The 20116-nt window shown below is 43.7% G+C and overlaps 1 protein-coding gene across 5 annotated transcripts in view; it reads left to right on the top strand.

Moving 5' to 3' along the window:
* Positions 1 to 20116, top strand: part of GLI2 (GLI family zinc finger 2) — a 177387-nt gene that overhangs the window by 40151 nt on the left and 117120 nt on the right. For 3 of the 5 annotated variants that reach the window (XM_052675717.1, XM_052675712.1, XM_052675714.1), the window contains exon 2: positions 7724 to 7886. In XM_052675717.1, the coding sequence (XP_052531677.1) occupies positions 7754 to 7886 (133 nt within the window). In that variant the 5' untranslated portion in view covers positions 7724 to 7753. Of the gene's footprint in view, positions 1 to 7132; positions 7235 to 7723; positions 7887 to 20116 lie in introns of those variants that run through there. The other 2 variants (XM_052675713.1, XM_052675716.1) reach the window with 2 other exon arrangements.

Raw genomic sequence — 20116 nt, 5'->3', positions numbered from 1 at the left:
GTGGTTTGTATTCAGGGTTTCATTCTGGATAGTTGAAAGTGTCCAAACTGCTGGAGTACGGAAGTGAAAACCTGAGAAGATTTCCTTTAATCATTACCAACCAATAGAACGTTCACTTCCACCTTCTCAGAAACTTGCCCTAATCTCTCTGATTTCAAGGCAGCTCTTTTTCTCCTGGCCAAACCTGCATCAGCCCTCACCTGCTCTGTGGAACCTGTGTGAACATCTCTGTTTGGAATCAGACTTGCAGTTCTACTTTAACATGCACAATTTATTTTCTTTATATCTCTTACTCATAGACCTGCTGAAAAGTCAATAGGTTAATTATTACCGATTTGGAATTATAGGCTAATTTTGTTATGAAGAGCTTAACTGCTGGTTTGAATGCAATCCGTGTTCAGCTGCCTGCCAGGCACCATAGATGGTTTATCTGACATGTTAGCTATTAACAGTTTCTGCTCTTGTTACAGCATGAAGTCTTGATCGAGTTCTTCCTGTTTGTTTTGCTTTTTTTCCCCCCCTCATACTTTTTTCGTGTAAAGGTTTCCTAAAATTAGAACAACACTTTTTTCGTTAAATACATGCAGAATATTTGTCTTTTTTTTCCTCCCTTTTCTGAGGTGGGGAAAAAAATCTACAAAAAAAAAAAAACCCAGAAAATTCCTTTCCAAAATTCTCCCTCCATTGCAAAAACAACAACAATGCAAACAAAAGTAAAATCAAGTGAAGATTCATGGACTAATTCTAATGGTGACACATCACTTTTGAACAACTTTTGTTTACCTGGTGGCATCCTCCCATATTTTTGCAGCAAGTTAACACAGAGTCTGAATGCAGGAGTGTCTTGCTTATCTTCTTTGACAGTTTTTCACAGGTTGGAATTTGTGTAATAAAAAATTTCTCATGATAAGACAAGTAGGATTGGCTTAGAAAAAGTGCGACTTTGTTTTCCTGTTCCACCACAAAAGATTCTTCCCTCCAGCCCCCACTCCTCCATCTTCTCCGTTCTTCCAAAGAAAGAAACAAAGATAACTTCTGAGAAAAAGGAAAGTCGTGTACCCCCAGCCTGCATGTCTCAGCATGGACCAGTGCCGAATCTGCGTCTGGTTTTGGGCTTTTATGTCTGCTCCTATGTTTTGATGATGTATTATAGTTGTTTTTAACCCAGCATCTAAAAGATAATTTCTGTTCAAGGCTCCAAGGTTGGCTTGAAAATCTACTTGAAGTGGGGAAATGATTCAAGTTTATCTGATACTTTATAAATCGGTCTTATTTGTAAGGAAACAGCAACATTAAAGCGACAGTGTTCATGAAAAACACCAAATCAGCAGATTAAACCCGAAGAAGTGTGAGTTCCTTTATTCCATGCCGTATCCAATCCAGTAACCACAGCCTGTAAAGTAGATGGCTTTAGTAAGGGAAAAAAACATTTATATTTCAATTCTGTGGCCTCACTGTTGGCATCTGGTGCCCATGAGTGTCCTAGGATAACCTGGCCTCTGGCTGTCATTCCTGAAAAGCACAAAGAAGGTCCTATGGCACCTCTGCCAGCCCCATGCAGGATCTGTTGTGGGGCACTGGGTGCCATAGTGCAGACCCCTGCTTTGCACCCTTGCAGCTTAGTGACTGCTTGGTGTCTGGATGCTGCTGGAAAGCCTCCAAGGAGCACCCAGCTGGGGAGGTAGCTGATTACCTCAATTCCTTGCAGATGGTGATCTTTTCTGACCATTGCTGCAGGCTGCGCTGACTGTATGTGATAGAAGTGGAAGGCCACTGTGGTCAGTGCAAGTAGGGACAGCAGCTGGGGCTTGTTCTCAGGTGTATTTCAGAATGCCTCCCATCACACACCTGGCACCACATGAAGTAGCACATCTTTGCATCTTGTTGGAGATGGAGCACACCAGCAAGCTTCATTCCTTGGAGCTCTATGCAGGGTACAGCTCTTTCACCAGATACTTTTATTTTCTCCATTTTGCTTCCTTGCAGGTTCTCTGGATATTTTCTGATTCTCTTCCTTCTGTGCTGTGCCTACCTTCCAAGCTAGATACCATGTCATGGCATGTCTTCATCTCCTCAGAAAGAGGCAGCATCTGTTTTTGTAGTCTCTTTCTCTCTTTCCCATGCCACTATTTTCTGTCTTTGTCATCTGATCCAACATCTGATGCAGTGAATACGGACAACTACAGCTCAGTCAGGTGCTCAGAGCCTGGTCCAGCCTGACTTTGAATGTCTCCAAGGACAAGGCATCCACCAACTCTCTGGGCAACCTGTTCCTTTAGGAACCTGTTACTCATTCTACATCCTGCAGTCATCTGTGCCAACATCTCTTCTCCCCTTATGTCTCCTTCCCACTGTGCATTTCCCATACCTCACCTACTTTCTTTACCTCAGTAGGCAGAGTTGTGTTCAGTGGGGCCTGGAACATCCCCTGATGTTCTGGAATTGGTTGGAAGTGGTATTCAGAGGTGATCACATTACAGAGGAATGCTGCCAAGATACAGGCAGTCCCGGCTGTGCCCTGACCCTTCACAGCAAGGCAGGAGTGCTCCTTCCCCATGCTTTTGCTTTGCCGTTGCCATATGGAAAAGACAGATGGTGTTGATCAGGAAGTTCATCTAGAAGCATATCTGTTTCATGCCGTACGTGTAAGACTTGTTCATTAAACTTAGAACTCTCATTTAAAGCCAATTAACAGAGTGATTTGAAGAGACATGTTGTTTTTGAAGTTCAAAAGAGATGCTAAGTCTCTGATTTCAGTCTTTGTACATTCCAGAGCCTGTATAACTACTGCAGTGTTGCCAGCTCTCCTGGTTGGGATTTTGGGTGTTTTTTTTTTTTTTTTGTCACCCCCCAATACCCCTTCCCCCACACATGCTTTTTAGAGTAATGTGATTTTTGCCACGGGCTGGAACCGCTTGGTGAAGCCTTATGAGCCACCAGCTGTCTGGCCAGTTTTAGTCCTCCATTTGAAAGAGGGCTGGCAGAACTTGTTTTTCTTTCTGTTCCCTTTGCTGAAAGCTCCTTCCTTTCTTCCTTCTTGTATTGCTGTCCGCTAAGTAGTAGCTGGGGAAGGAGATAGAAAAAGAGAAGCCCTCAGCTGCACTGTCCCCTCTGAATGTCACTTTAGTCAACATCTTTGCTTCCTTTCTACCCTCCCCGTAGCCACTCCCAGAGAAGCCTTGTGAAGATTGGAAGAATCGTAGAATTACAGAATGGCTGGGGGTGGAAGAGGTCTCAAAAATCATCCAGTTCCAACCCCTTGCTGCGGACAGTGCTGCCAACCACTAAATCAGGCACCAGCTCAGGCTGTCCAGGGTCTCATCCAACCTGGCCTTGAACACTTCCAGGGGTGGGGCATCCATATTGGGGACAGCAGGGGCTTCCAAGCAGATAGCCATCACTTTGCATGTTTCTCCTCCCCCCCAGCACACAGTACTAATTTCCAGGTGTTACCAAACCTGGAGGAGCCCAAAACTGATTAGTTCTGAATTACCATTTGTTCTACTTCTACCTGAGATTGCTGTTCTGTGAACACTTTGTAGATCCTTCAGCACCAGGCAGCATGTTTGGATAGTCACAGCACTGAGTAGAGGCATGTGAGCAGAGTAAATGTTCTTTAGTAATTTGAAGCTGTTGCTGATATAAAAGAAAATAGAGGGGTCAGGTTTTGCTCTGGTATAGAGCCTATGACTTCACTGGGTTAACTGCTGCTACTTCCGTGTAACTGAGAACATAATTTGGCTCAAACCCTGGGAGACTGAAAAAGATCACAGCAGCCACTGTATTAAGGCAGCATTTAAAAGGGTTGGCTCGTGCTGAATTTCATAAGCAGGTCGTGTCTTCAGAATGCTTTAGCTTCAGAATACAGTCCCCTGCAAAGGAAGAGCTGATGGGACCACCTCTTTGTTTATCCTAACTAAAAAGCTATCAGGAGAAGCTGCCAAATGCTGCATTGTGTCAGTGTAGGGGTGGTGGGCAGAACCTGCAGGTGTTCAAGGTCGGGGCTTGGTGGGGTTGTCCCAGTTGCTATGGGTCGCACTAGGAGCCATCAGTGGTGGGGCTTTGTCCCAGCTGTGCGGTGTCGACACGGTGCTGGGGGTCAGCAGTGGGCATGTCCCAACCCTGTTCTTTTGTGGGTGGTGATGAGGGTCACCCTTGTGCTGGTGCCTAATCTTTGAGGAGGCATGGCTAAAATTGGCGATTGGCATTTGAGAGAAAAGCCCTCTGGGGGAGATGTCTGCTTTCTGCTCTGTCCAGGGGAGGAAGAGAGGAGTTCCTGCTGAAAGAGGAATCCCAAAGAAGGAAATGTCTTTTCAAGAAAAGGATGTGCGGGGTGGGGGTATGTCTGATGAGGATCTGTTTATTCCCAAAGTTGCTAGCAGCTCTTTTCAGGCTGATGCTCTGCAAGAGACAGGCATTTTAGGACAGTGCTTTTGACTATTGCTCAAGTGCTTAGCGGGAGGGATTGTTTTATTAGGAAAGTTTATGGCTCCTGGTTTTCCCTCAAAGGCAAATGTGACTTTGTTGTTTTTAATTCTGCTGGGATTTCTCCCTTTTAATATACAACGCAGCTGTTAAAATAGCTGGGGTTGTCCAGGGCAAATCATATAGCACTTTCCTTGTTCAGATCTCAGATGGCTGCCTTTTTAGTGCTGCTGCAGAATTATATTACAGGGCATATGAATAGTGCCGGTATTAGTGTCAAAATCAATTACCCAACCCTTCTCCTGCAGAGAAAGCTACAAACCTTAGGAACAATCTGAGTAATCCATTTTGGGTTTCTAATTCTGAGTAATGATGGAGGGCAGGGACTGGTGCTTGAATAAGTGCACGGGGTCTTTCTATGTACAGTCGCTCCTAAATGCATGCTCTTTACAGGAAAATGCAGGCTCCCTGTGAAACCTTTTTTCATGCCAAATGTCTCACTGCTAAGATTAATCTGTCATTGAATTTATAAGTTCTGTGTAGCACAGAGCAGTGAGAAAAGTTTAGCACTGAACAGAAAGCAGACTGTACATTGCTTAAAAATGAATGCTGTGCTCCTGGACGGTGTGGATTGAGTGCCTCCATCCTTATATCTTCTCGTTCCAGTAATAAAAATACTTCCATAGGATTATGCTTCCATTATCTCAGAGCACCTTGCAGACAGGGCAGATATGGTACTGGTGCCCCTTTGCTCTTTGGTCCCTGCCCTGGTCTGTGAGTGTTGCTGTGAGCAGGATGGCTGGGGATGTGTGTGTCTCCTGGGCTGGGACAGTCAGTTCTGGTATGGATGGCTGTTGGAGCTGCTGGAGGAGAGCAGCTTCTGGGAGCCTCCAGCCAGCCCTGCCCCGAGTGCCTTCACAAAACAAAAATGATTACAGGCTTATTATCCTAAATCCTGGAAGATTAGAGTTGTTGGGTTTTTTTTGTTTTGGTTTGGTTTTTTTTTTTTTTTTTTTTTTTGTGCTAATCTAGTATTAGAGAAGGATTTACCTGTTTAATACAACCATTTATTTGAATCACTGGATTTTACTTTTTTTTTTTTTTTTAAATTCCGAGTTCATTTGACTGGAAAGCATACAGCTACAGATGCCAGATTTTACACATGGGCCTGATCTCCTGTCAAATTTGGGTTGGATCAATGACACATCTGAAAAGCTGGATCCCTGTTGAGGTGTCTATGGCAGGGGTTTAGAGATGCCACTTGAGGCACCTCTCTGGAAAAGAAAACATGGCTCTGATCTACACGCTTCGCCAGAGAGCCATTTCTGTTTCCAGTTTCCCCCTCCCCTCCCATTGCCCCCCAAGGAAGCCTCCCATGGGGTCAGGGCAGCGCGGGGGTGCGAGCGGCTGGTTTCAAACAGGAGCACAAAGCCCTGAAAGCAGGGACTAAGAAGAAACAGGTGGGGGCTTGTAAGGCAGCCTCTGAGGTTTGTTTGCTTAACGAACAGAAGCCAAGGCTGTCAGGCTAGGTCAAATGCTCTTCCAGTTTGAGTGTATTTATTTCATGCGTGCTCTGTAACCCAACCTGGTTTCTGGATTAAACGGCTGTAATGTCCTGGCCCCCAGGAACCCATCCCATGTTTGCCACCAAACCAGCACAGGACAGGACAGGACCTCAGGGCTGCCTCAGTGCTCACTGGAGCATCACTAAAGCCTGTAATTGCATGGGTGTCATCATTTCTAATGTGGGCTTTGCTGTTTACAGTTGCAAATTGTGACTGCATAGCTGTCATTTAGTGGTGCTGTCAACAGGGGCTGTGCCTGCAACCATCCTGCTGGTGATGCTGGAAGGGTGCCATCAAGAATGGCAGTGCATTCATGGAATGGCCAGCATGATAAGGCAGCTAGTAGAGGCAGTAGATAAGCCAGTAGAGGAGGAAGGAGTTTAGGACAGCTGGTCTTAAGGAGGGAAAAATGCAGAGGGTGTTGAACACCAGGGGAATTTGGAAGAACAGGGCTGTGTGTCACCTCTCTGTTAAGCTGGGGAGGGCTGGAGCTTAGAGCTTGGCAGTAAGGAACAATGATAGCAATGCTATGTTTGTTTGGCATTTTGTTCCCCCGCTGGAAAAGTTTGAGTTGACATGATGGCAGTAAGACTACCTGTACACAAAAAGAATTCTCTGGTTTCCCAGCATCTTTTGTCTGGTCCATGTAAGTCCAAAACAGCTAGGATTCTCCAGAGTATCTCAGGAGCTGAAAAATTTGCATTTCAGAGTCTGCATCTGAACAATTGTAAGTCTGCATTAAAAATAGAAAGGAAAGGAGGAATTAGCAGTGGATTTTCCCAGGCCCAGCCTGAGGCCAGGAGTGTCAGGCGGCCATGGGTTCTGTGAAAACAGGAGTCAACTGGAGGCACTGGAAATAAAACAAGTTAAAATGAGGAATGCGAAAGTGTTTGTATGTCTGTTTTTTTAATAGAAATGCCAATTATGTGGAATTTGGGGTGCACGTATTAAATTTTCTTTGAGAAGACAAAAGAAGTTTGAGATGTGAACAAATGGTCAAGTCAGCAAGAGGTTGAGAGCTGTTGTTTTTTTAAATGTTGCTTGTGCTTGGATACCTTCTATTTTGTGGAGCTTTCACCTGTGCTTAATTTGCCATTTGTAACAGGGGTAAAGCTGCAGCTAGTTTTCCCCTGGTGAAGAGAGAAAGATCTGCTTGGGAGTGAGAGGAATCAGTGGATGTTGGTTCTAACCACTCCTAGTCTTCTCTAACCTGCTGTGGTTTGCCTCTAATTACCACTGAAAAGGTGAGAGTATGGGTTCAGCACCAAGAAACAGAATAAACACCAATTGGGAAAACAAAAAAAAAACAACTTTATATGTATTTTTATCTGCGTTACCACTACTGGAAACATTTTAACTGGTTCTTTTTTGTTGTTGTTATGATGTTCTTGGTCTTGTAAAGTATGAACAAAACAGTTTTTCACATGCTAAGCTCTAGCAGCTCACCTGTCCCCCGGTCTTGGAAAGCCTTTTAGATCCATGTGCTTTATGATGTACCTGAGTCTAAAAGAGGCTAAAACATGTATTGGTCCTGATCTCTTAAGATCTTCAGCTGCTTGGAGCCACTTGCACCCTCACGGAGCTGAGCCCTTGTTGGCTTACTGCCATACTGGTTGAGTCTCTGCAGTTAGGAAGCTGGGAAATCTTTGCTGCTTGCAGGTTTTGAGCTCTGCTACTTCCTTTTTGTCTGTTTTGTGAGTGACCAGAATCTGGCTTTATTCTATGTCCCCCAGGGTTGCTGAGCTGGAAGATGAACGTCTAAGATGGAAACTTCTGCTTCAACTGCTGCTGGGAAAAAAGAAGGAAAAGGTGCGGTTCTGGAGGGGGATGGCTTTACGGAGGCGGGGAAGAAACCTACTCCTTTAACAGCTGCAGGAGCAGCAGTGGCACAAGGAGGTACTTTATGTTTTCCACACTTTGAAAGCAGCAGGGGTGTTTTTCATTAGACTGTAAGAATTTAATAAGCACAGTGGCATCTGTCCTTCTGTGAACACGCTGAGTTTATTGGGGTTCTCAGCCATTGGAGGTCATGGGAGGGAGAAGCTATGTCACCATGTGGCACTGTCCTGAGGCTGGGTGGTGGGATGTACCCATCAGAGAGCCCATGGCCAGGGCTGCTAGGTAACCGGTGCTGCATGGTGGAGGGCTGTGGTGTCAGCTGCTCCTCCATGGAGGGGTTAAAGCAGGGCTGACACTGTTATTGGGTTTGGGGAGGGTGTTGTGCAGTGGCTATGATCCCTCTAATGAGTTAAACAGACTGCGTTGTCTTCATCTGTCACTGCTGAGGGAGGAATTTGGGTCCTACTTCTGTGCAAGAGCTTTAGAGATAAAGACCCTTCCATCTGTGCTGTTCTGGTTACATCAGAAAGAGATCAGATCTTGTTTTGTTTTGTTTTCTCATGGTATTTCTGGTGAGGTTATGGTCTTGCTGGTGTTGGAGTCCATTAGGGGAGCTCTCACATATGATTTCAAGCACAGTTTTGGTGGATGTGATGCTAATGTTCTGGGGATATGCAGGCCAGGAACAGGCAAGATTCTGCCCTACAAAGCCACATCCCTTACTGACATACATGTGCATGGAGCCAGTTGTTCTGCAGGGTGGTGCCAGGACCCTTCCTGGTGGCTCCTGCTGTGGGATGGCTGTGCCTGGTGGGGACCAGGACAGGGTGTCTTTTTTGTGCAGGACATAAGGAGACAAACTTAGAAGGGGTTGCACTAATTTGGATGTGAAAAGGAACATCCCAGCTGTGTAAACTTTGCAGGCAGCTTTTTGGTTGTTGTTTAAAATATAGTTTATTGCTAGTCAGATTCTACCCCAAAATGAAGCCTTCCCCACCCCTTCCTTCACCACTTGGTGGTTTCTCAGGAGAGAAACCACCTCCTCTGTCTCTTACAAAGCTCATCTGGAGAGTTTGTGTTTTCTGTTGGCAGACCCCCGCCCAGAATGCTTAAATCTTTGTCTCTCCTTTCTATTCAACACCTTTGTTATCCAGTTTTCATTTACACTTTAACTTGGGAAGACCTGGTTGTGCAGATTGAAGCAGCTGTTCTATATTCTATCAAATCAGTTCACAACTTTGATAAACTTTGATACCTAAAGAAAAGTGTTAAAACTCAAAGCCTGCGTACATGCTATTGCAAATAAATACCAAATAAATACCATTTTCCCATCTGGCACATGCACCGGGAGTGCCTCTGCCGAGGATGCAGGCTGTGCCATGTTCACAGAGATGTGATGGAAGTCAGAATCCCCCCCCCATGTTGGGGTGTCTGTCGGCCTGCTCAGTACCCCAGAGACTGGGTTAGTTTTTAAGCATCCAGTTTTATGTGTCACATTATCAGTGTGCTCTTTGGAAAGAATGATTTACGGGCTCAATATTTCGCCTTTTATTAAGAGGAAGTGAAGAAGTGGGTGGAGGATTGTTTGAAGATGTCAGGAGAAGCATGATGAAAGCATTGTGTTATGAGATGTAAAGAGTGAAATCTATATCACACTGGGAAGAGAAGTGCTAATAAATGACCTGAAGTGGCCAGCAGTGAAGTAGCTGGTGATGGGCTCCAGGCGCCAGGCTCTGCAGGTAATACATGTGTGTTGGGGCTCGGGGGCTTCTGTCTGAACTCTGCCCAGTGGTAACACTTGCTCCTGAAAGGGCACAGTGCTGTGCTTCTAAGTAGAGAAATTAATCCAAAGTCGTCTTCTAACATCAGTAAACTGCAAGATGTGATGTAGCAGATAATAACAAAAAGGCTGTGTAGCGGTACTTACATAGTGTTCATACTAATATAACATATTTGCTTCACTAAACTAGTGTAATTACTTCAGAACAGGCCAGGGATATACATATTTATGCTCATATCCTTACAGAAGAAAGCGAACGAGGCATGGAGATTAATTATGTTGTTCGGCTCAAGGAGGAAACAGCAGCAGACAGGCTTTAAAGGGAGAGCTGCCAAGCTCCCCACCCTGCTTCGTGGACATACCAGCATGTCTTTATTCACCTCCAACACCAACTCTTGTTTTTTTTTTTTTTTTTTTTTTTTTATTGTAGAGGTTCTACTCTTTGTACTAGCATGTGAGAAAGTGGCAGCAAAGCTCAGCTCGTGATGCAGATCACCAAGCTGTGCTCTGGAGGCAAAAAGACGTAATTTGCAACACATTTCTCCCTTCTTCCACTGAGTCACACAGATGGAGTGCCAACATGGCATGTTTCTCTGATCACAGGGCTTTCTTTTTTCCCTTGTAGAAATGAATAGATTCATAAGGGTTTGTTTACAATTAAGGTAATTGAAGCAATAAACTGAGCATTAGTTAGATAATTGAAAAATACCTTTTTAATTATATTATTATTTAGACTATATTTCTGCCCTGCAATAATATGTCCATTCCCCATTAGCAATTCTCTTGCTTAAATATCTGTCCCAAATGTTTGCAGTCTTGAACAAGTTAAGTTCTATCCGTAGGAAAAGAGATCAGCCCTGTTGATGCTGTCAGTGGAGAAGAGTTCTTTCAAGCTTACAACCTGTGTTGTATTTTTTAGTGTCTTAAAGCTACCATTTTAGAGTTATTATTTGCATTTTTATGTAATTGATCAGATGATCAGACACTGGTCTCTCATAGAGCATAAGGAATTCTCTCCGAATTTTCTATTTTCCCATAAATCGTGCCAGCCAAGGAGTCAGCACTTTTCTGTTTCAGTATGTGTACGTGTTTGTGGGACTGAGGTGGAAGCTTGTGTAATGACAGCATGTAGGGATGGTAGTCCAGTCTGCAAAAGAGCCTCTCACTTTTGGTGCCTCCAGTTCTGGAAGGGCAACTCAAGACACGTCATGTTTAGAAAACTCTTCTGCTAAGTGCAGAAGTGCGTAGTGCTCCAAAGGGAAAGAGGTTTTGGGGCAGAGCAGCACATGAGAACAAGTTGGGTCCTTTAGGCCAGTGCTGCAATAACAGTGGCGCGTGTGAGGAAGCCCAGGTGTGTGGTTCTGGGAGAAACTGAACTGAGCCACTCTTTCAAAGGCAGAGATATTTAGGAAGATGAGTTTCTCACTTTGTAGTAAAAATTAAATACAAACTCTCCTAAATGCTAAGTGTCTGACTTTAACAAGACCCAGAATGCACCTTTCTCTCTCCACCCCACCCTGAATGTGACACAAACAGCGAGTTCCCAAATTGATGGTGTTTATGTTTGAAACATTTTTCTGATGTCTGGCTCTGTCAAGACTAATTTTAGCATTTCTAAAGCTGGGTAAAAATACAGCCTCATTACTTTGATGTCAGAGCATAGTTTACTATTAGTATATTCTGGGGTTTATCATTTTAGTCATGTTTAACACGGCTGCAGCAGGCATGCACTATTAAATCTGGTTTATTTTACATTCCTGTCCGAGATTATTTATTTGGAACAATTTCCTCTCTATCAAAAGACACAGCTAATGCTGAGTTTTAATGTGTTATTTACACACAAAATAACCTATTTACAACTCAGTATCTGCCGCGGGGAGAATGAATGGGGCAGTGCTCCCTTCATCCTGTTGTATCTGAGTTTAACAATCTGGATTGCTAATAGAACCATTTATCATGGGGTGGTAATTTATTTTACGTTAGCTGCACAGGTCTCCCTGCCTCTGATCTATGGAAATACTTTGTATATAATGAAGTTCAACAAGTCATTTGGTGTAAACATGGGGAAACCAAGCTCCAGAACCAGTGTGACTCTGGCTACACTTTTTTTCCAGGAGGTAACGCCTCTCTTCTGATATTATGGCTTCGGTTGAAATATACTTTATCACCCCACGTGTGCTGTAAGGGCAGAGCATTGGGCTTTTCTGCACTGGATCAGAGGTTGGGACAGGGTCTGGTCACTTGATTTATGGGCTGGTGGGAATGCTTAGAGCTGCAGAAGCAACACACTCAGCCCTTTCATAGGCAGAGAAGGGCAGGGGGCACCTCCCATCACTCTCCAGAGGTCTTCTGTAAGCAACCCTGAGTGGAGCTGGCAGGGAGACCTTGTGCATTTCAGCTCGTCTCAGTGCTGGATTATGGGAAGACCATGTAAATGAGGAGGAGGAAATGCCAGCGTCCCAGCAGACCTCACTGCACTGAAAAAATATATAGTTTGTGTGGCCCGAGACTCAGACAAATTAGAAAGAGAGCAGCCCCTATGAAGTCATCTCCTCCATCCACCGGGAGGGGCAGGGATCTCCAAAGTGTGTTTTTTGTTCTGTTGCTTACATTTTCCAGGAAAGGGGATATAACCAGCGTAAGCACATTCTTAGCTTCCCTGCCCTGTATTGCTTTGCTTTGTGCAACTTAAAAATGCCTGGGTTGGCTGCAGGAGAAAAAGGGCAAATGGTCAAACAGGATGATGGGAAAAGACGATCATTTAGACTACAAAATATGCCTGTTGGCCTCTGCCTCCACTGTTTATCTGCTGCACGTAGCCACTGGCTCTCAGCTCAGGTGGGACTTCAGTGCAAAACGGCCATAGGAATGATGGCGACCAAGAATTGTATTTTTTCCTGAACCTTTCTGTCAGTATTAAAAGGTGTAATTTCACTGGGTCTGAAAGTGGACTTCTTTGTCACCGTAATTCCCTTGGCTGACCAGATCTCTTGCGTGACCAGGTCTCTCTTGTGGACCTAATTGTTTCCTTCTGGAAAGCCCAGATACTTGTGTTGCTAATACATTGATACAGTTCTTCAGTTACAGGCTGTAGAGGGCTGTAACTGGCTGCAAGCTTTGTGGCACACTGGTCATGTGAAATCTACTCCTAGGGTAGCTTAGAGGAATCCATGTATGGTGGTTGAAATGGAACGCATGCCGTGCCATTTTTGTGCATTTAGGCATGATGGAGAGCACTCTGGGAGGAGAATGTTGATTTCTTCAGTTACATGTAACAGTACTTTAGTAGTTAAAATTGCCATAAATCATGCCACAGAGTCACATATTTTCTTCTCCCTTTTCCAGACTTTTAGCGTTGATTCGCAGTCAGCAGTTTGTCTTTGTTGGATGACTCTTCATTTAGTCAAGTGGTTGGAGTCCTACTACTTGTTCGCTTGCTTTTTTACCTCACGGGGGAAATCCCTTTCCCAAAACCCTGCACTGGGTTTCTCCGTGTGGCAGCCAGCTTTGTGGGCAGAGGTACAGCCTCACAGTGAGAAGCCACCCACATTACAGTCTTTGTAGTTCACACTGCATAGCAGTCACGGATGATGCTTGAATCTGTATCACCCAAGTATTTGACGATTGAGCATTTTCACATCAACCATGTTTTACTGATTGCATGCAGTTCCCCCAAATTGTCATACCAAGAATTCCTACCACTTCAGCCCATTAGAGATGCTGAGGTACTCTGAAGATAGAGCAATTTCATCTCACCTCTGACCACACTGCAGTATTGCACACCAGCTTGAAGAGCTTTTGTGGGTTAAAAATGGAAAAACATACTCATCATAGACTGGTCCTGGCACTGGTGATCCCAGCCACTAAGCACTGCCTGAAAGACTTGTGTATGTTATGTTCAATTTTAATAATAGTCATAATAATAATAATGCCTTCTACTTTTCTATCACTTTGTAAGATTCAAAAGCTTAAGATGTATCTTCTTTTTCAGTTTAGACTTCAGTGAAAGGCCACTCAGAGGGTACTTAAATATAACCCTTTTAAGCAATACTAAACATATCTATTTTGGGATTGACTTGTAGTCAAATAAGAAAATGAGTGGTGGTAATGGATTATATTTATGGTAATGCTTTCCTAGACTGTCTCTTCTGTGCTGCTGGTGTTTTGTCACCGTGTATATTTCTAGCCTCCATGTCAGCTTTTTATCTCTGTGTCTTAGAATTTGCTCTGGTTTGGTCTCCCAACAGGCATTTGAACCTGCCACTACCATTAGGGACCAGGCATGGGAATTCTTTTATCAGAAGTTGGCTGCCTAAATGTTATATGTGTCCTGTTTGGGCTCCCGTTACATTAGGGTGGAGTAAGTAATGTTGAGGAAATGCATGTTTTTTTCCCTTGAGGCATTCATGCCTGATTTAGGGTGGCTAATATCAGGTGGGAAGATTGAAGTCTTCATGGCTTGGCCAAATTTGTGCAGAGTAAAGTTAAAGCAAGGAACCAAGGTGGGAAATTAAGGCTTTAAAGGTCATCATTCACATTCATCAGCCCATAGCCATGTGAGTGTGGTGAGAGCCCAGCCTGCCAGCTCTGAACTGAAAGCTCATCCCATGGCTTTCCAGTTTGAAGTCAGAATCAGTCCCAGGTATCAACGTACCTGGGGGAGCAGCTTCCCAGAGCTGCTCCAGCTTTGCACCAGCATTGACAGAAGTGTTTGAACAGAAAGATAGGCAATATAAAATCCCTACTAAATAGACAAGGAAAAAACAGTAAATTGTAAAAGCTACAAAGGGCACCTAAAAATAACCCAAGTGGAGGAAAGTAATTAATGCAAAAGTAAATAATTATAGTAAGGGATGCGACCAGAGAGGCTGGTTGTGTAAATCACTTTAAGGAGAATAAGCCTTAGATAAAATCCGTTCTTTTATCGCACAGATTAAGTCTTCCTTTTGACGCTAAATAATTGATAGGGTTTGGCAGAGTGTTCCACAGCTGCCTGTGCAGAGCAGTGGGACTGCTCCCGAGGTCAGATGAGTGGCAGAGAAAAATGTTCGTAGAATTGCTGTGCATCCAATAGCAGCAGTAAAAAGTGGGGTTCATATTCCCCATGCTTCCTAAAGAATTCTGCATGGCCTTGAAAAGACAGCTGCACACCTCAAAGTGAAAGAAGGATTTGGTATTTCTTGTCTCCTCCTTAAACTGCGTGATTTCATGTGCTGGTGAGCATGCATCGTGTTTTGCTTTTCTTGATAAGGGAACAGGAACTGTGCTGTCTGGGATCCGGTGGGTCCTTTTCTTACTTTGTTCAGCCTCAGTAGTGCATGAATAGTTCAGCCTCTTAAGTATGAACATCCTGATACGATGTTCATGTTCATCTCCTGGGAGATAACATTGCTCCCATGCTGCAGACAGAGAACCAGAGAAGCAGGGAGGGATTTTCCAAGGCCAAGGTGACTGTAGGGTTCTCAGATTTTTCAGAGACATGTTGATAATCAGTCATGTCTCTGGCTTTGGAAGTTCATTGGTGGTGCATCTGTACCATCCATGGTGGTAGAGAGCCGAGCCCTTGTTCCTTTGGTCACCATATCCACAAGCAAGTTCTCTGTATCTCATTGATGTGCCACCTGCTTGGTGCTGCATGATTCAAATTCTCAAGTCCATCTGCTGAACTGAGGAGCTGTTTCTTTTTCCTTGGGGAAGTTGGACTTAAGTTTTCTACAGATGGTATACTGCCTTTGCAAATATCTGCTTTCAGAAGGCAATACTATTCCTTTAGATTGCATAAGGCTATGAAAGTGCTTAGTAGCATTTATAGTGTTTTACTGAGTTTAAACTCATTTATGGCAGAAGGCTTAGAATTAGAGAACAACAACAACTAATATTTTTCCAGAACCAAATTGCTAAGAAACAGCAAAATCCTTGAATACTGAAATAAAGAAAGATACGTACAGGCTGTTTTGGCAGGATGAGTTCTTTGACCTTAACAGCAAAGGCAGAGAATAAATCATAGAATCATAGAACGGCTTAACTTGGAAGGGACCTTAAAGGTCATTGAGCTGCAACTCCCTGCCATGGGCTGGTTGTCTCCCCACCAGCTCAGGCTGCCAAACACCCCATTGCACCTGGACTTCAGTATTTCCAGGGATGGGACATGTACAGCTCTCTGGGCAGCCTGTGCCACTGCCCTCTGAGTAAAGAATTTCTTTCTAACATCTAAGCTAAATCTCTTCTCTTTCAATTTACAGCCATCCCTATTAGACTGTGTAAAAGTTGTTCCCCTTCCTTCTTGTAAGCTCCCCTCAAGTACTGTAAGGCTGTTGTGAGGTTTCCCTGTAACCTTTTCTCCAAGCTACTTAAGCCCAAGTCAGGATCTTAAGTTGAGCGCTATCATGGAGGAATTGGATTGGTACAGTCTTTTCACACAAACTGGTCTAGGTTTATGTTAAAATTGAGAGTTTACGTTTGTTTCAAACCCAGCTACACTGGCTATTCTGTGACTCCTGTAGTGATTCTGAGTTGAAATTGGACAAGTTTTGGTTGAAAGAAATGAGCAACATTTTTTCTCCTTTTTTTAAAATTTCTTTCATTCTTCTGGAATCTCAACTACTTTTAGGAATCTATTCCACTGAAAATGCTTCCAATTTTAAGTAAAATGTAAATAAGAGCAGGAGTAAAGCAAGAAAAATATTTATGTTTTCTGTTGCTAATATCTGATCTTTAAAACAGAACATTTGTAGGGATTGAACGGTACTGTTTGGGCCAGAAAGCTGTTCTTGCATGGGTCAGCTCCTGGCTGTGACAGATTTTCAAAAAGAAATAATCACAGCTTGCAACAGATGCATCCCTAAGTAAACAGTTAATGTTGATGTTTTTAATAACTTCGGTTGTATTGATACAAAAGTTCAGTGCCTGAGCATTCCTGAAAACCATCCAACAGAGGAGATATCTGCCCGTAAGCCTTGGCTCTGCATGTGCTACTTTAGTCTAGCTGTTTAAACCAGCGCAGAGATACTTCTGGATCAAATGAGATGCTCCAACCCTGGAGACAGTTGTAAGGGCTGGCTCCAAAATCCTGGGAAGCATTTCAGTTTTCCTCAAGTGACTTTTTTTTAGTGATATTTCTCTGATCTGTTGTTATGTCTGAGCCTTCCCTTGGTTTCTGGCTGCTCTTAGTGGGAATGGCCAGCTGCGATGGGGGGAACCAGGCAGCTGCCGCTCTTGCATGCTTACTGGGGTGACATTGGTGTTCTGCATGAACGAGTGAAGTGCTTTGCTGCACTGAGGTTAAGCTGAATCTTGTTTGTAGCAGTTTGCAGCTAGAGCTGATGATGTTCTTTCTGAGGCATTTATAGCCACACTTCAAAGGAAAAACAGAAACACGAAGGTGAGGACTTCAGGCATTGGCTTGCACGTCTCATTTTAATGAGAGAAATTATTATGTGTTGTGGGAAGCTGACCCGACTCCCAGAGGCTGCTTGTGTGAAGGTACCCAATCTTTTGGTGGCTCCCTATGGTGAAGGCACAGAGCTGAGCCTGGGGAAAATTAGTTTCAGTTCCTGATCCAGCCCCAAACTTCCTTCATGATTTTGGGAAGGCTGCTTGACTTCCTTCACTCCCCTGTTTACATAATGAACTTGCGTTGTTCTTTGGGCCTCAAGGCCCATCAATCAGCATCTGGTTAGCATGTTTATGGCATCGGTCATGCTGAAGCACTTAACAGGTCAGAATGCATGGAAGCTGCCATTCCCCTCCCCGCTGCATGCAGGAGGGTGCTGCTGCCCCGGAGCGCGGCCTTACAGGGTGACCTCGTTCATATTTCTGAAGCGTCAACCTGCTGTTGTCAAAGGGGCTCAATAAAACAGATTTGCAGGGTTAGGGAAGGTGAGGTTAAGTTCTGAAGGCATTTTCAGTGTGTGTAGTGGAGAGACTGTGCGTATTCCAAGGAGTTAAGTTACATTGTGATCTGAAGCAAAAGAACTTTCCAAGCAATCTAGCCTGGGAAGCTCAGTTGGAGAACACAGTGTTATTTATGGTTGTGTAAATCTCTTGTAATGAAACAAAAGAAAGTAATTTTATTTTAACTTTTTTTTTTTTTTTTCCCCTCCAGTTTAGTGGTGTTTTCTACATATCTCTGGGTGAGATTTATCAATTCTTTTTGCTGAGGTTCAAATACTTGAACAAAGTCTTGGATGGACTGGGATGAATTTACAGAACTTGCAGTACTTTAGGATTTCACCCTGACCCGACCTGCAGATGACTGGTTTTTTTTTTTTTTGGTTTTTTTTTTTTTTATTATTGAAGTCCTCTGTAATTTGACTCTTACGAAAGGTGTTGTTCTGGAGACCAGCTGATGGCAGAAGGGGAAAATCACTGACTTGGGATGACAGCTTCAGAGAAAAGCTGAGTTTCAGCTTTGTTTCCCGTTAGCCTGCTGTGCACGTGCATGCTAATACTGTAGTCAGCTGCAGAGAAGCCATCAGTGCTATTATTTGATCTGGTGCAAGTTTTCCCCCTTGGAAAACTCCCGAGGAACCTTTGTGTGCTGTTACAAAGATGGCCTGAAAACATCCAAGGTCCTGTATTTCAGATGGTGGAGCAGTGACTCTTAAATAGATAAGAGTTGGCTCAACGTGTAAAAAAAACACTTGTACCTCTTTTCCTGAGCTCTGTGCATGCTGCTCTTCTGTGAGCATGCTTAAGGGGCTGGGAAGAAAAAAGGAGTTTTGCACCCCTCTGTGCGCCTTTCAGTTTTCATTCCACTCAAAACAATGTCTTAGCAGCTGAAATAAGATCCAAGGCTGTCTTTTGGCCATATAGAGACACTGACACTTGAAACAGGCTGGATTTATATGTGGTTACTAAAAAATATAAAGCAAAATGAAAGTCTCAGACACTGAGTTCATGTGCATTGCCCATTGTAAAGATAAGTAACGGCTGTTATAAGATCACTTAAATGGTTACCTTTGGGACATAAAAGGGATCTTTGAAGACAGTAAGTCTTAATACAGAAATGTTTACTCATAAAAAATACATTTGGAAGGGGGAGGGGAACACATTTCCTATTAATGTAGTTTTTGCCTTTTATGGCAGGTTGTAGCAGGTCTTTAACCTCTGTAGCACTTGAGCAGGGACAGAAATGAGCTTTCTCTAAGTATCAGCCCAAAGGGCCTTTCCTTACTGCCAGTATCTGCAGTGCTTCTTGTAAAGATGGTTTTAGTTTATTCTTCCTTGCTGTGACCTAAGTGAAAAACTATTCCTTTCGAACTTCAGAACCCTCTGGTAGTTAAGAGGCAGACTAGAAATGTACCCCTGAATTTGATTGGCTTAACCTTGTGTTCCGTGGGATATGGGTCTGGTGGCCCAGTATGTGCACAGACATATGGGAATTTGAAGGTTACAGCAGCCAGCAGTGGCACAAGAATAGAAAATGAGAGTTTTGGCCTTTGAAGGGAGTGAGTGTGGATACCAGGAAGGAAGGACAATGTTTCATTCAGACGTGCAAACCTAGTGTTGCCCATCAGCCTCTGAGTGCACTTGAAATGGTGGTGGCTTACAATGAACCACGTAGTCCATGATATGCAGAGCTGACCATGCCGCTTGTGAGTTTTCTGGTAAATATTCTGCAGGTTGTTTTGAATCACTTCTAGACAATTACCTTGCTCCTAAATAAAGCAAAAGGCAGTGATAGCAGCATTTGATCAGTGCTCTGTGAACTTACAGCTGGAGAGGACATGGATTCTGCTTCAAAACTTTGCAAAACTACTACCAGATGGGGTAAGCCACAAGGTCACAGCAGTCTCAGAACAGCAGAGAGAGGTTTAAAATTCCTTATGAAAACTGTGGTGGATTATGGTCAAAACTCTTTACTTAGATAAAGTGATTTATGTAACAGCAAGACATAGTCTGGACCAGAGGTGCAGGAAGATGGCTGAGTTGTGCAGAGGGATGGGAAGGCCTTTGACCAGCCATTGGCCAGAGCTGTAAGGAGCAAGGCTGTAACAGCAGGGTTTCTGCCAGAAGACACCGTTTTGTGGGATCTTCAAGTGAAGAGCTTGGCAGCGAATGGAAAAGTCGTGAAAATATTTGTGTGTAAAAGTTACATGCTTGTAGCAGCTTAACAGAAACTGACTCAGTGCAGAAAAACACACAAGGTAGGCAAGACAGAAGAATCCAAGTTGCTTGTGAAGATGAGGTTACCACACTGAGATGACTGGACTTCAGATGATGCTGTCCTCTAAGCCCGGGACCCAGTGCAAAAGTACCTTTCCATGTGCCAGTGATGGGGTAGGACTGACAGTGGTCATTGTTGCTGTTATTCCACAACCTGGTGCTGTTTCAAACAGTAATCCCTTAGGTAAGTTACAGAAATTAATTTTTGAGTCACTTATCAACTTGTTTTTATGCTTAGTACAGCATGTTCTTGTCACATAATAAGACAGAAAACAGATAAAACAAAAGAGGCAGGATTTCATTCATGAAATTTGTATGATAATGACAGCAACAAGGTCTT

The sequence above is a fragment of the Tympanuchus pallidicinctus genome, unplaced genomic scaffold, assembly GCF_026119805.1.
Source record: "Tympanuchus pallidicinctus isolate F22 unplaced genomic scaffold, pur_lepc_1.0 scaffold15, whole genome shotgun sequence".
Lineage (NCBI taxonomy): Eukaryota > Metazoa > Chordata > Aves > Galliformes > Phasianidae > Tympanuchus > Tympanuchus pallidicinctus.
The sequence above is the reverse complement of the archived record's forward strand: the minus strand, read 5'-3'. Positions and strand labels throughout refer to the sequence as shown.